At 49.5% G+C, this 14,899-nt stretch overlaps 1 protein-coding gene across 3 annotated transcripts in view; it reads left to right on the forward strand.

Annotated features, from left to right (window-relative positions):
* The window catches only part of LOC133139453 (filamin-A-like), a 64,668-nt gene that overhangs the window by 26,070 nt on the left and 23,699 nt on the right, over positions 1-14,899 (forward strand). For 2 of the 3 annotated variants that reach the window (XM_061259008.1, XM_061259010.1), the window contains exons 18-30: positions 37-127; positions 709-878; positions 1,147-1,264; positions 1,504-1,766; positions 3,599-3,917; positions 4,380-4,553; positions 4,894-5,056; positions 6,488-6,648; positions 7,024-7,194; positions 7,970-8,093; positions 8,486-8,642; positions 9,589-9,778; positions 14,653-14,676. In XM_061259008.1, the coding sequence (XP_061114992.1) occupies positions 37-127; positions 709-878; positions 1,147-1,264; positions 1,504-1,766; positions 3,599-3,917; positions 4,380-4,553; positions 4,894-5,056; positions 6,488-6,648; positions 7,024-7,194; positions 7,970-8,093; positions 8,486-8,642; positions 9,589-9,778; positions 14,653-14,676 (2,125 nt within the window). The remainder of the gene's footprint in view (positions 1-36; positions 128-708; positions 879-1,146; positions 1,265-1,503; positions 1,767-3,598; positions 3,918-4,379; positions 4,554-4,893; positions 5,057-6,487; positions 6,649-7,023; positions 7,195-7,969; positions 8,094-8,485; positions 8,643-9,588; positions 9,779-14,652; positions 14,677-14,899) is intronic. The other variant, XM_061259009.1, reaches the window with a different exon arrangement.

Here is a 14,899-nt window from a genome sequence, read left to right on the forward strand (position 1 = left end):
AGTGCAAAGCATTGTGCTGACTGGTTTGTTTTCCAGGCTGTCCCCATGACTCCCATCCGGATCAGGGTGGATCCCTCTCATGACGCCGGCCGGGTGATGGCTGAGGGCCCGGGGCTGAGCAGGAGGGGTAAGTCAAATTCCCAGTTTGTTTATGTGCTCCTTTAGAAAGGTGACTTCCACTGGAGAAGCACCTCATATATGCGGCACCATACTGTTTCTCTGTGAAAGTCTCAGCATTCGACCTGTTGCTCTAATATGGAGAGAGTGAAAACGATGGAATACAATACTACTGTATTCATACCCTTGGCGATTTATTCCAGGGCAAATCAGCAATGCACAATGTGGTTCAAGAAAAAAAAGGAAATAGAGAAACATTAGGTGTTCATTCAAAAGTTAATTCCCTGTCAGTTCTTCTGTAATTAATTAATAAGGTGGATGGCACACTGTAAAGCAGGGATCTTATCTTGAAAGGGCCGGTGTTGGTGCAGGCTTTTGTTCCAACCAAGCAGTTACACACCTGATTCTACTATTCAAGGTCCTTTGCAAAGACTCTAATGGTTGATTAGTAGAAGCGGGCGTGTATCTGCCTGCACCCACACCGGCCATGTCTGGTAAAGACTGCTGCTTTACGGCGTGCCATCCACCTTATGCCATCCACCTTATTCATTCAGTTTGTCAGCTTCCCGTGCCCTGTACCTCCACTCACAGGTGTGGAGCAGAACGTGCCCACCCACTTCACCGTGTCTGCCCAGGGGGCCGGCAGGGCCACGCTGGACGTCCAGTTCACCTCCGCCGCCAACGGCGACGCGGTCTGCGACTTTGACATCATCAGTAACCATGACAACACGCACACTGTTAAATACACGCCTGTGCAGAAGGTTAGAGTGCGGTCGGTGGTGTTCAGGGTCTGGTGGGAAACTCCTGGGTTCCTCCAAAGATTTCTTCCCATTAGAGAGCTTTCTTGCTCTCTTTTGAGAGCTTGTCTCCCCACTGTGTAGTTTTTTTTTACCTCATGTGCTTGCTATTTGGGATTCAGGCCTGGTTTTTGCCATTTTACTCTGTCAGGGGTTTTTCTGACCGTTTTCTATGAAAACGCATTGCAAATAACTCTGATTTGATTGGATGAAATCTGTTTTATCTGGTCAGGGTAACATGGGTGTGAACGTAACCTATGGCGGAGATTCCATACCCAGAAGCCCCTTCTCTGTTCCTGTGGTTCCTTCACTGGATCTGAGTAAGATCCAGGTGTCCGGCTTTGGAAGTGGTAAGTGATCCAACCCTTTCTGTGCTCTTTATCACTATATCGTCTCGTAAATCTGAGCCAGCCTGGTTCAGCTCTACAGTGGGACAGGGCTATAATGAGCCAGCCTGGTTCAGCTCTACAGTGGGAAAGGGCTATAATGAGCCAGCCTGGTTCAGCTCTACAGTGGGAAAGGGGTATAATGAGCCAGCCTGGTTAGGTTGGTTATACTTAACTAACATCTCTGTTGCCCTGGCACACAGAGATGCCAGTGGGTAAAGACAAGGAGGTCATGGTGAAGAGTGCCGGGGCTGGAGGTCAGGGCAAAGTGGAGGCTCAGGTGGTGGGTCCGAGCAGCAGGCCGGTGCCGAGCTCGGTGGAGCGGGGTCCGGAGCCCGAGACCAGCCGGGTCCGGTTCATTCCCCGCGAGCCCGGCACCTACCAGGTGGATCTGACGTACGACTCTGCCCCCATCCCTGGGAGCCCCTTCCACGCACAGGCCGTGCCCCCCCCGGACCCCTCCAAGGTGAGTGGGGCGGGGTGTGTTTCCAGGGAAACGATGGATGGGAGGTTGATGTTGATTGGTTGATGTTGATTTGTATTGCATCCACTTAGGTTAGATCAGCGATAATCAAATCTGGCCCTCAAACCCAAATCCTGCCCTGGTTTTCTTTTCTCTTGGGTAATTAACTGAACAATTAGTGCTACTGACTGGCTGGACTAGGGATGACCAACTCACCATTCTCAAGGACCAATAATTGCTGGGTTTCCACCCTCCCTTTACCTGGGAGTCAGGTGTGAAGCCAGTCAGGCCAATCAGTAGCACTAATTACCCAGGAGAAAAGAGAACCAAGGTTGGATTTGGATTCAAGGTGAGACGGGTGCGTGGGGGTTGGACCCAAAATGCACGACTCAGAAACAATAGTTAAATAAAGTCCCGTTAGGGCTTTATTCGGGACGAGTCCCAGGAGCGTAGTAAACACAAGCAAAGTCCATACACGAAGATCCAGCCAAACAAATATAAAACAAACAAAAAGCACGGTGCCGAGGGAAGAGGCAATCTCGTAGTCGGTAGACGTGCAGGGAGGTCCGGTAGCAGGAGAGCTGTCAGTGGGGCAGATGAACAGGCGGACGGCAGGCAGAGGCGTAGTCGTGGGCGAAGCGGGAGTCGAAACCATGAAACAATCAGCGGGGCAAAAGTACAAAAACGGTAGGCGAGGACGTAGTCAAAAAACAAACGATGGTCACAAAACAGAAATCAATAAACTATGGTCGGTAAACAGGCTTGGATCGTAACGTGTAATCAAAACAGTAAATGCTCAAGAGTTGCGTGGAAAACAGAGGCAGACAATTTCGCAGTGAACAGTTGCGCGACTGGGCTATAAATGCAGGTGTAGACAGGTGTAGACAATTAGTTAGAGCGTAGCAAGGAAATGGAAAACAGGTGCGATGGATGACAAGTTTAACAAGGAGATTAGTAATCGTTAGTAATAAACCTATCCTGCCCTAGCATTACATGCACGAGAAACGTAAGGTAACATGAACACATGATTAGTTTGTTAGTCTCTACCCAATCCTGATCTAGCGTTAGTAGTTTTAGTAAATAGACAAATGGAAACACTTAGGGGAGTGAATGACAGAACGAGAGAGAGAGAGAGAGAGAAAAGGCGGAACGCAAGGTTTGCGGAAAAACATGTAAAAGTGTATGCATAACAACAACCAGTTAACGTAACAATAAACATGCATCAAAACATAACACAAAGCGAAACTAAGACAATAATCACTCAACATAACCAGGTAATAAAATCGTACGAAAACATAACTAAACATGACAAGAAAATAAATCGTAACGAAACATAACTAAACAACATGACGAACCTAGACAACATAATACATGATAAGACACTACGTGACTAAGACAACATAAATAAACATAAATCAACATAAAACATGGCGAGACAGACCTGAAACGTGACACAAGGACTGTGATTTGCTGATCCTGGGGTTAGATTGGGATGTTTGGATGATTTTTATGCGTATATAGTTCAGAGCATAACAAATGAGGTGTGCCACTATTTTCTCTGAAATCACGGTTACCAATCTGCCCTTGATGTTGTATTTTGTGCACTAATTGTGAATCATACTGTATTGTGTAGTGAATTTGTTTGTTACCCTTTTTAAATTGTTTCACTGCTGCCTTGACCAGGTCAGTCTTGGAAAAAAGATATTGAATCTCTACTGGACTGAATGTTAATGAGTAGATCCTGAAGGTTAATGAGATCCTGAGTAAAGCCTGCTGTGAAAGTGGAGGTGAGGGAGAGAGGAAGGGAGCGGTGGCCATGACCCTGTCCCCTGCAGGTTCGCTGTTCAGGCCCAGGTTTGGAGCGGGCTCGGGTGGGTGAGACGGGCCAGTTTGTGGTGGACTGCACCACTGCCGGCCCGGCAGAACTCACCATAGAGATCATCTCCGAGAACGGCAAGGAGGCAGAGGTCCACATTCAGGACAACGGCGACGGCACCTTCTCCATCACCTACACGCCCCTGTACCCTGGCGCCTACACCCTCACCATCCGCTACGGTGGCCAGAACGTGCCAAACTTCCCCACCACCCTGCACGTGGACCCTGCTGGGGGCGCCCCGGGGGTCATGGCTTTCGGGCCTGGAGTGGAAGGCAAGGGTATGAAGGGTGTGTGTGTGTGTGTGTGTGTGTGTGTGTGTGTGTGTGTGTCTGTGTGTGTGTGTGTGTGTGTGTGTCTGTGTGTGTATGTGTGTGTGTGTGTGTGTCTGTGTGTGTGTGTGTGTGTCTGTGTGTGTATGTGTGTGTGTGTGTGTGTGTGTGTCAGTGTGTGTGTGTGCAGTGTGTGTGTGTGTGTGTGTGTGTCTGTGTGTGTGTGTGTGTGTGTGTGTGCGTGTGTGTGTGTGCGTGTGTGTGTGTGTCAGTGTGTGTGTGTGTGTGTGTGCGTCTGTGTGTGTGTGTGTGTCAGTGTCTGTGTGTGTGTGTGTGTGTGTGTCAGTGTGTGTGTGTGTGTGTGTGTGTGTGACAGTGTGTGTGTGTACAGGTGTGTGTGTCAGCGTGTGTGTGTGTGTGTGTGTGTGTCTGTGAGGCCCGGGCGGGGTTCAGTGTGGTTCTGTCCTGCAGGAGTGTTCTGTGAGGCCCGGGCGGGGTTCACTGTGGACGCCCGTGCGGTGAGCCCCTGTGGGGGGGGGGACCTCAGGACCCACATCAGAAGCCCCTCAGGCGCCCGCTCTGACGCCCTCATTCAGGACCGGGGGGACGGCACCTACCAGGTGGAATACACGCCCTACGAGGAGGGTGAGCTCCACGCGTGGTCTGGACCTGATCTTTCAGTCCATTCATCTTTCAGGCATCTGTTTTTTCTGTTTTTTAGAGAAGTTGGAAAATATTGATGACAGTAGTATAACGGTCATTGTGATTGGTTGAAAAGGTATAAAGCCGAGAGGCACTCTTGGGATTGTATGATTGTATGATAGTTACGCTTGAGAGCCATATGGCACTCTTGAAACTGAAAGGGTTAAACTATATTACGCATACCGTTCTTGTATCATATAATTTTCACATTTGAATCAGTTGTTTCATGCTAGGTCCGTAGTGTCTGTGTATGTTCATGTCTATGCGTGCATGTTCTCTCTAGGGGTGCACGGTGTGGAAGTGACGTACGATGGCGTTCCTGTGGCCGGAAGCCCGTTCCGTGTGCCGGTCACAGAGGGCTGTGATCCCACGCATGTGCGTGTCCATGGGCCCGGCCTGCGCGCAGGAATCACCAACACGCCCAACCGGTTCACTGTGGAAACCCGGTGAGAGGGGGTGTGTGTGCGCCAAAACCGGCCAAAACTGGCCAAAACCGGCCAAAACTGGTTGTCCATTCTGCTCCAGTAAAGGTGTTTCAGCCACCTGTTTCAGTGAAAGTCAACATTGCAATAAAAGTACAAATTCTATATTTCTATCCCACAAGAATGTCGACACAATAATGTTGAATGTCTCCCCATGTGCTGATTTGTAATTTGGTCAATATTTTTTTGAATGATCAGGCAGTTTGTGTAAGATTGTCAATCTTACACTCTTGGTGGACGACTCGGACTTGATGTGCCCATATAAGGGCTTCCTGCTTCCCTGCAGTGCAGTCTCTGGCTCCATGTTGTCCAACATGGCGGGATACGAACGCACTGCAGTGTGGATTTAAAAGCTTCACAAGCCCATGGAAGGCGAATGGGTGACACTTGGGCTGCATGCATACTTAGCACACTGCTCATACTGCGTTTAAATAAAATCAGCCTGAGACGTAGTATGAGTAGTATGCTTGGATGCGGTTTCGAATGCAGCCAAGGTCTGTTTTTCTCTATGGTGCATACCTGGTCCACTGCAGTGCTGCCTCTCTCCACACAGGGGCTCTGAGTGCTGCCTCTCTCTCCACACAGGGGCGCTGAGTGCTGCCTCTCTCTCCACACAGGGGCGCTGGGACGGGGGTGCTGAGTGCTGCCTCTCTCTCCACACAGGGGCGCTGAGTGCTGCCTCTCTCTCCACACAGGGGCGCTGAGTGCTGCCTCTCTCTCCACACAGGGGCGCTGAGTGCTGCCTCTCTCTCCACACAGGGGCGCTGAGTGCTGCCTCTCTCTCCACACAGGGGCGCTGAGTGCTGCCTCTCTCTCCACACAGGGGCGCTGAGTGCTGCCTCTCTCTCCACACAGGGGCGCTGAGTGCTGCCTCTCTCTCCACACAGGGGCGCTGAGTGCTGCCTCTCTCTCCACACAGGGGCGCTGAGTGCTGCCTCTCTCTCCACACAGGGGCGCTGAGTGCTGCCTCTCTCTCCACACAGGGGCGCTGAGTGCTGCCTCTCTCTCCACACAGGGGCTCTGAGTGCTGCCTCTCTCTCCACACAGGGGCGCTGAGTGCTGCCTCTCTCTCCACACAGGGGCTCTGAGTGCTGCCTCTCTCTCCACACAGGGGCGCTGGGACGGGGGTGCTGAGTGCTGCCTCTCTCTCCACACAGGGGCGCTGGGACGGGGGTGCTGAGTGGTGCCTCTCTCTCCACACAGGGGCGCTGAGTGCTCCCTCTCTCTCCACACAGGGGCGCTGAGTGCTGCCTCTCTCTCCACACAGGGGCGCTGAGTGCTGCCTCTCTCTCCACACAGGGGCGCTGAGTGCTGCCTCTCTCTCCACACAGGGGCGCTGAGTGCTGCCTCTCTCTCCACACAGGGGCGCTGAGTGCTGCCTCTCTCTCCACACAGGGGCGCTGGGACGGGGGGGCTGGGGCTGGCAGTGGAAGGCCCATCTGAAGCGAAGATGTCCTGTGTGGACAACAAAGATGGCAGCTGCAGTGTGGAGTACGTCCCCTTCCAGCCTGGAACCTACAACCTCAACATCACCTACGGGGGCCGGCCCGTCAGCGGTCAGTCTGTGCTCCGGGCCGCAGAGCTCTCGCTGAGCATGCACACAGCTTACAGCTCACTCGTTCATTCAGAAACGTAACTCTCAATGATGTTCCTTTTGACTGTGCTTTGGGAACAGGCTGCTTTCATAGACCTCTAACATGTCCATTCCTTTAAATTTGACTTATGTTTGGGCATTTGTAATGCTTTTTTGTCCTTAGCCGTGTTAGTTTGCTAGCTACCAATCAGCTCGCCAGCTAATGTTATCCAAGCGAGTTCATTTCAGCGTACTTTGGGCCCGAGTGTTGAATCTGCTGAATCTGTGTTGAATGAATCTGTGTTCAAACTGTTGAATGTACTGGTGGGGTACATAGCCTGTTTCCTCTCCACCACAGGAAGCCCTTTCTCAGTTCCGGTGTACGACATGGTGGACCCCTCCAAGGTCCGGTGTGAGGGGCCAGGACTGGGCCCTGGTGTCAGGGCCAGCGTCCCCCAGAGCTTCAGCGTGGATGCCAGCAGGGCCGGGGGGGACGCTCCCCTGCAAGTGGCGGTGCAGGGGCCCAAAGGTGAGTGTTGGGTCAGGGTGAGGGGTGTGGTCTGAGCGTTGGGTCAGGGGTGTGGTCTGAGTGTTGGGTCAGGGTGAGGGGTGTGGTCTGAGTGTTGGGTCAGGGTGAGGGGTGTGGTCTGAGTGTTGGGTCAGGGTGAGGGGTGTGGTCTGAGTGTTGGGTCAGGGTGAGGGGTGTGGTCTGAGTGTTGGGTCAGGGTGAGGGGTGTGGTCTGAGTGTTGGGTCAGGGTGAGGGGTGTGGTCTGAGCATTGGGTCAGGGGTGTGGTCTGAGTGTTGGGTCAGGGTGAGGGGTGTGGTCTGAGCGATGGGTCAGGGTGAGGGGTGTGGTCTGAGTGTTGGGTCAGGGTGAGGGGTGTTGTCTGAGCGTTGGGTCAGGGGTGTGGTCTGAGTGAAGGGTGTGGTCTGAGCGTTGGGTCAGAGTGAGGGGTGTGGTCTGAGCGTTGGGTCAGGGTGAGGGGTGTGGTCTGAGCGTTGGGTCAGGGTGAGGGGTGTGGTCTGAGTGTTGGGTCAGGGTGAGGGGTGTGGTCTGAGTGTTGGGTCAGGGTGAGGGGTGGGTCTGAGCGTTGGGTCAGAGTGAGGGGTGTGGTCTGAGCGTTGGGTCAGAGTGAGGGGTGTGGTCTGAGCGTTGGGTCAGAGTGAGGGGTGTGGTCTGAGCGTTGGGTCAGGGTGAGGGGTGTGGTCTGAGCGTTGGGTCAGGGTGAGGGGTGTGGTGTAATATTGAGTGTGGGGCCAGAGGTGAGGTAACTGCAGGTGGAACCCTTCTTTCTGATCCAGGGGTCCAGGAGCCAGTAGAGGTGGTGGACAAGGGAGACCAGACGTACGCGGTGCGCTACCTCCCGTCCAGAGAGGGCCCTTACTGCGTCAGCGTGCTCTACGGCGACCAGGCTGTCCCACACAGGTGAGCTTCCAGAACATTCTCTCCCATCTCTCCCAGCACTGGACTGACTGTGCCAAGGCAATAATGACACTGCACAGGGCCAGTATCACAGAGCAGGATTATTCACGCTGGAGTTAGGCTTCAGCCCATGTTCCAGATTTGGGAGGGTTTTGGGTTTTATCCAGTACAGTTATCCAGATAACTCCTGCTTTGTGAAACAGGCCGATTCAATTTTACATTTCAAATGTTCCATCTGTTGAACTGAACGGTGGTTTTTCTAGGTTGGTGATGAGTTAATGCACTGCAGAAACTTAAAGTATGTTATTTGGCCACATTATAAATGCCATATGTTCAGTTTCATACCCCCCCCCCATTCCCCATCATCTTCCTCTCTCTTCCTCTTCTCCTCCCAGCCCATACAGTGTGGCAGCTCTGCCTGCACATGATGCCAGTAAGGTTCGGGCCAGCGGGCCCGGCCTGGATGCGGGTGGAGTGCCAGCCAGCCTCCCGGTGGAGTTCACCATCGATGCCACGGACGCCGGGGAAGCTCTGCTGGGCGTTCAGATAACGGTGCGTATGAGGCGCGGTACTCCATTTCAACATATGAAATGCTCTCAAAAAGTGCAAGCCCCACCCTCTGATCCTCTGGCTTCAGGCAGGATAATTACAATCAAGTAATATCATAGGCAGTAATATATGGCGTAGGAGCCTGAGTCTGAGTGATGGGAGGATCTATATATGAGTGATGGGAGGATCGTCAGGGTTTATCATTGAACCAGTCAGTGTTTTACGCGTCCTTTGGTTGGTTCAAGTCAGCCGGTGGTTGACAACATGGAAACTCCAACGACCACTTTCATGAACCCTGTTCTCCTCTGTCCCATCTCAGTCGCCAGAATAGACCTGAGTCAAAAAATGGGCAGCTGAAGAATAAAATATGAAGGAACCTTAAAGATTATTAATCAAGGAATAGTCAAAGATCCCACCCCATTATGCTCATCAATACCCTTACAAATATACAGTATACTCCTCAAAACAAGAACAAAGTCCAAACAGGGGTGTCTGTATTTGATACTTATTTTTTTGGAAGTAGAATATGAAGCTAAATATAACTGAACTTCTATTTTAGTCTCTTGTTTTGTCAATCCATCAGTGGCAATAACTTCATGAGGTTTGTTGTGGCTGCCGGGATTTACTTGGATAGATTAGCTGACTGGGCTCTTGCATATATAAACCCGATATGCTGAATGTGAGCCCTGTGTGTACTGTATGCTGTGAGTGTGTGAGTGAGCACATCAATCCCTTTTCCTCAAATCATGATCCTCAAGGGCTGAGAACTGCTGATATTCCACCCTGCCTTTACCTGGCAGTCAGGTGTGAAGACAGTCTGGCCAATCGGTAGCATTAATTATTCAATTAATTACCTGGGAGGAAAGAAAACCAGGGCTTTGAATTTGAGGGCTGGATTTTTGAATCCCTGACAGAGAGTAGAAATGCTCTGTTTCTGTTGGTGTCCCAGGACTCTGAGGGCAGACCTAAAAAGACGAACATTCGGGATAACCATGACGGGACGTACCTGGTCTCCTACGTGCCTGACGCAGTGGGCCACTACGCCATCGTTCTGAAATACGGGGGAGACGACACGCCCTCCTCGCCGTACTGCGTCAGGGCCCTGCCCACGGGAGACGCCACCAAGTGCACAGTCTCAGGTACTGCGAGCGTGAGCGCTCTGGTGCGCTCTGGTGCTCTCTGGTGCACTCCGGTGCTCTCCGGTGCACTCCGGTGCTCTCTGGTGCTCTCTGGAGCGCTCTGGTGCTCTCTGGTGCGCTCTGGAGCGCTCTGGTGCTCTCTGGTGCGCTCTGGTGCTCTCTGGTGCGCTCTGGAGCGCTCTGGTGCGCTCTGGTGCTCTCTGGAGCGCTCCGGTGCGCTCCGGTGCGCTCTGGTGCTCTCTGGTGCAGGAGGAGGGCGCTGGTGTGGGGTCTCACCTGTGTAAGATGTCAGCTTCACAGGCCTGTGAGTGTGGCCTGAATGCATCTGCTGATGAGCATCACGCTTTTGGGCAGTTGGTTTCAAACACTGTTGGCAAACCCTGTACACACATGGGTCATTCTGTGAAAAATCAACCAGAGGTGTGAGGGGTGACCGCTCTAATTTTGCTCAGAATTTGTGTAGCTGTTCTTTATATATTCAACAACATGCTAAATATTAGCCTCTTTGGATTTGTCGTTCTAGAGATATTGGCTCTTAAAATAAGGAGGGGGGATTGGGGTTTGTGACAGCGTACATTAACAGAAAACTTACAGCTAAATTGCTGCCTATTTTAGCTTGGTTATTAGGCTAATCATAAACACTAGGCTAGCCAGCAAGCTCTAGCTACACGGAAAAATGGCAGTGACAGTAAAAGTAGCTATACCTTGCTAGCTGACTGCTGATATAGAATATTTCTCATTACACATGAGAGAACAAACAATTTTGAAGTTTTGAAAGATGAAACTTAATATGCAAATACTGTGTTGGTGACATACAGTTGGTGTCTCTTTAAGATTTGACAGAAGAAATGCATTTCAGGCAGTGGAATTATCGTTGAAAAAGAAAATAATGTCGCTAACTAGCTATACTTTCAAAAATATGCATCATTATGCATGCTAGCATGCTAGCTAGCTAGCCTTGCTCAAGGGCCCAACATCTGTGTGGATCTTATAGTGGCTACATCGGCCTTGCGGTTCCTAGTCATGTACCTTAACCACTACACTACAGGCCGCCCCTAATTAGTCCATGTCATCAAAATGAAGGCCCTTTATCATTGTCTGAACCCTTCAATCTCCTCTTCAGGAGGTGAAATGCATGCTCAATTGGGTTAAAGGTACAATGGGAAATTTTAGACTCACAGTCAAGAGAAGTCTGATGTCCTTTGTTAGGTCATTGTCTTGCTGCATGATGAAGTTCCTCCCAATTTGGACACAAGTTGGCAGACAATGTTTTTGTAGACTTCTGAATTCACCCTGCTGCTAGTAAGCATGGTGAAGTGCAGTGAAAGCAAAGGCTCGTAGCAGGTTACCGCGACAACACTCCCTGATGATGTAACCCTCAAATTCAAAAGAACATTGTTGCCTTTGGCTTGGGGTGAGTTTGTCTTTAGCTGACTGGTAACGCCTTTGCACAACAAATATTTGGACGAGTGAGAGGCTGGGGTACAAATTCTACTTTGGACTCAGGCAAAAATCTCACCCATTACACTACCATCATCAGTTACATTAGTGAGCCACTCCAGAAGCAGCCATGCAAGCCCAAGCCATGACACTTCCTCCACCATGCTTCACAGATGAGCGTGTATGTTTCGGATCATGAGCAGATCCCTTTGTTTTCCACACTTTGACCTTTCCATTACTTTGCTAGAGGTTAATCTTTGTTCCAGAACTTTTGTGGCTCATCGCTATACTTCTTTGCAAATTATAATCTCACCTTCTGATGAATTTGTTTTCTACTGATGAACAAGTTTGCATCTTGTGGTATAGCTTCTATATTGCTGCTCTCTAAATCTTCTTTGAATGGTTAGTTGAGACCTTCACCCCTGCCCTGTAGAGATTGTGTGTGATGTCACTGACTGATGTTTTGGGGTTTTTCTTCACAGCTCTCAGTGTTTCTGTAATCAACTGCTGGTGTTTTCCTTGGTTGACCTGTTCAATGTCTGTTGCTCAGTACGCCAGCGGTTTCTTTCTTTTTCAGAACAGTTGTTGTACAAGCTATCCCCAATGCCTGTGCAATGGATTTCCCCTCTTTTCTGAGCTCCAAAATGGCTGCTTTTCTCCCAGAGACAGCTCTTTGGTCTTCATGTTGCTTATCTTTTCTCACACAAATGCAGTCTTCACAGGCAAAACTCAAGACTAAAACCAAGAGCAGACATTTAGAACTATTTATTGTTTAACCAATCAGTCTAACAGGATACATCTGGGAAACAAGAAACACCTGTCAATCACCTGTTACTCACCTAAAAATTGGCTGGTCTGATACAAAAGGTGATATGTTAATAAGTTGTTCAACAAATCTAGATAAAAATACCAGGAAATAGTGAGAGAAAAAACAAATAGTTTGTGAGCAAGCTATGTTGAGAGTGATACAGGGTACCAAATGGGACACATTGGACATGAAGCATGCTTAGAAAAGTGCTAAATAAGTATATTGCCTCTAACTTTAATATGCAAAATTGCCAATGCACTTTGCAGTGCACTACTTTAAGATTGTTAAAGATTCAAACCTGTACTTGACTGTAACAGTTGTAACAGAGATCTTTGCTTATACACTTTGATTGAGAGCAGGCTGATTTTGGGCTGATCAATTTAATTTCCTGTCTTTTGAGGCTTTCAGCAAATGCAAACATTTCAAGTAAACATAGCATAGTTTTTTCAGAACTCAGAAAGCATGTAGTTTGGGCTGCTAAAAAATTCCATTAATAACTATTTTTACTGTTTTTCATTGCTAAGGCATTACGTGGTACATAAGTATGCCTGTTATGCCTTTTGAAGAATGTAAAGTTTAATTTTTATTGGAAACTTTCTACCATACTATCTAATTGGTTGAATATCTAACTCATTTTGTTCATTTTCTTTTGAGACCCAAATTTGTACAGTATTTGAATAAATTATCTTGTTGACTTCATTTTGCTTCTGGTTGTTCTTAACCAAAATGCTTATTTAGTAAGCCATCAAAAATGGAAAATAAATTGGCGGCATGATTTAGCATTTGGCGGCACGGATGGTGCAGTGGGTAGCACTACCGCCTCACAGCAAGGAGGTCCTGGGTTCGAATCCCCGTCGGCCGGGGCCTCTCTGTGCGGAGTTTGCATGTTCTCCCCGTGTTTGCGTGGGTTTCCTCTGGGTACTCTGGTTTCCTCCCACAGTCCAAAGACATGCAGGTTAGGCTGATTGGAGAGTCTAAATTGCCCATAGGTATGAGTGTATGAGTGTATGAGTGAATGGTGTGTGTGCCCTGCGATGGACTGGCGACCAGTCCAGGGTGTATTCCTGCCTTTCGCCCAATGTATGCTGGGATAGGCTCCAGCCCCCCTGCAACCCTGTTCAGGATAAGCGGGTTAGGACAATGAATGAATGATTTAGCATTTTTTAATGATCATTACTTTTTTCTGAGCACTATTGTGGAAATTTGAGTAATCTTAATGTAGACAGGAAATTGTGCCAGCCTAAGCCAATTTCCAATTTGCGAGTGAATTCTTTGGTGCCACGCTCCTCTATTTTAAGAGCCGATATCTCTAGAATTACAGATATTCTAGATCTAGATATTCAATCTAGAAATCCAATGAGGCCAATGTTTTGCATTTTCTCTATTGAATATAAAAATAACATTTACACAGAGTTTGAGCCAAATAGGAGTGGTCACCCCCCGCCCCTCACGGAATGTCCCACATGATTTCACACACAGACGCACACAGGCAGTGACACACACAATCCCTCACACACGCAGTGACACACACAATCCCTCACACACAGACACACACACGCAGTGACACACACAATCCCTCACACACAGACGCACACAGGCAGTGACACACACAATCCCTCACACACAGACACACACAGGCAGTGACACACAATCCCTCACACACAGTGACACACACAATCCCTCACACACGCAGTGACACACACAATCCCTCACACACAGACGCACACACGCAGTGACACACAATCCCTCACACACGCAGTGACACACAATCCCTCACACACGCAGTGACACACACAATCCCTCACACACAGACGCACACACGCAGTGACACACAATCCCTCACACACGCAGTGACACACAATCCCTCACACACGCAGTGACACACAATCCCTCACACACGCAGTGACACACAATCCCTCACACACGCAGTGACACACAATCCCTCACACACGCAGTGACACACACAATCCCTCACACACAGACGCACACACGCAGTGACACACACAATCCCTCACACACAGACGCACACATGCAGTGACACACACAATCCCTCACACACAGACGCACACAGGCAGTGACACACACAATCCCTCACACACAGACGCACACAGGCAGTGACACACACAATCCCTCACACACGCAGTGACACACACAATCCCTCACACACAGACGCACACACGCAGTGACACACACAATCCCTCACACACAGACGCACACAGGCAGTGACACACACAATCCCTCACACACGCAGTGACACACACAATCCCTCACACACAGACGCACACACGCAGTGACACACACAATCCCTCACACACAGACGCACACATGCAGTGACACACACAATCCCTCACACACGCAGTGACACACACAATCCCTCACACACAGACGCACACACGCAGTGACACACACAATCCCTCACACACAGACGCACACATGCAGTGACACACACAATCCCTCACACACAGACGCACACACGCAGTGACACACAATCCTGCACGCTCACCTGGTTGGCATTACTGTATGCTCTAAATTTACCTCCCTTGGCCTTATTGCTGCTGCTGTTGTCATTCATTTTTTTAATTTTAATTAAATCTCACTTTTTGGCATTTTGTGCTTGACTTCTCAGTCTCCATTGGTGGACGTGGTCTGGGTAAGCAAGGGAGATGGGGTGGGACTGTTGGAGTCGCTGATTTTGCATGAAGTACAGTTTCTCCTGCTTAACATTCTTGCGTGCCTAACTTTGCATCTCCCCTTCACGCTGGGGAAACTGTGATGTAACCGCTTTTGTCTACAGTAGTAATCCTGCTACCTGCTGTTGTACAGTTTCAGTAATATTTCCCACCAAACTATTTTTCACAAAGTTTCACAGCTCA

Source organism: Conger conger, chromosome 10, assembly GCF_963514075.1.
Source record: "Conger conger chromosome 10, fConCon1.1, whole genome shotgun sequence".
Classification (NCBI taxonomy): Eukaryota; Metazoa; Chordata; class Actinopteri; order Anguilliformes; family Congridae; genus Conger; species Conger conger.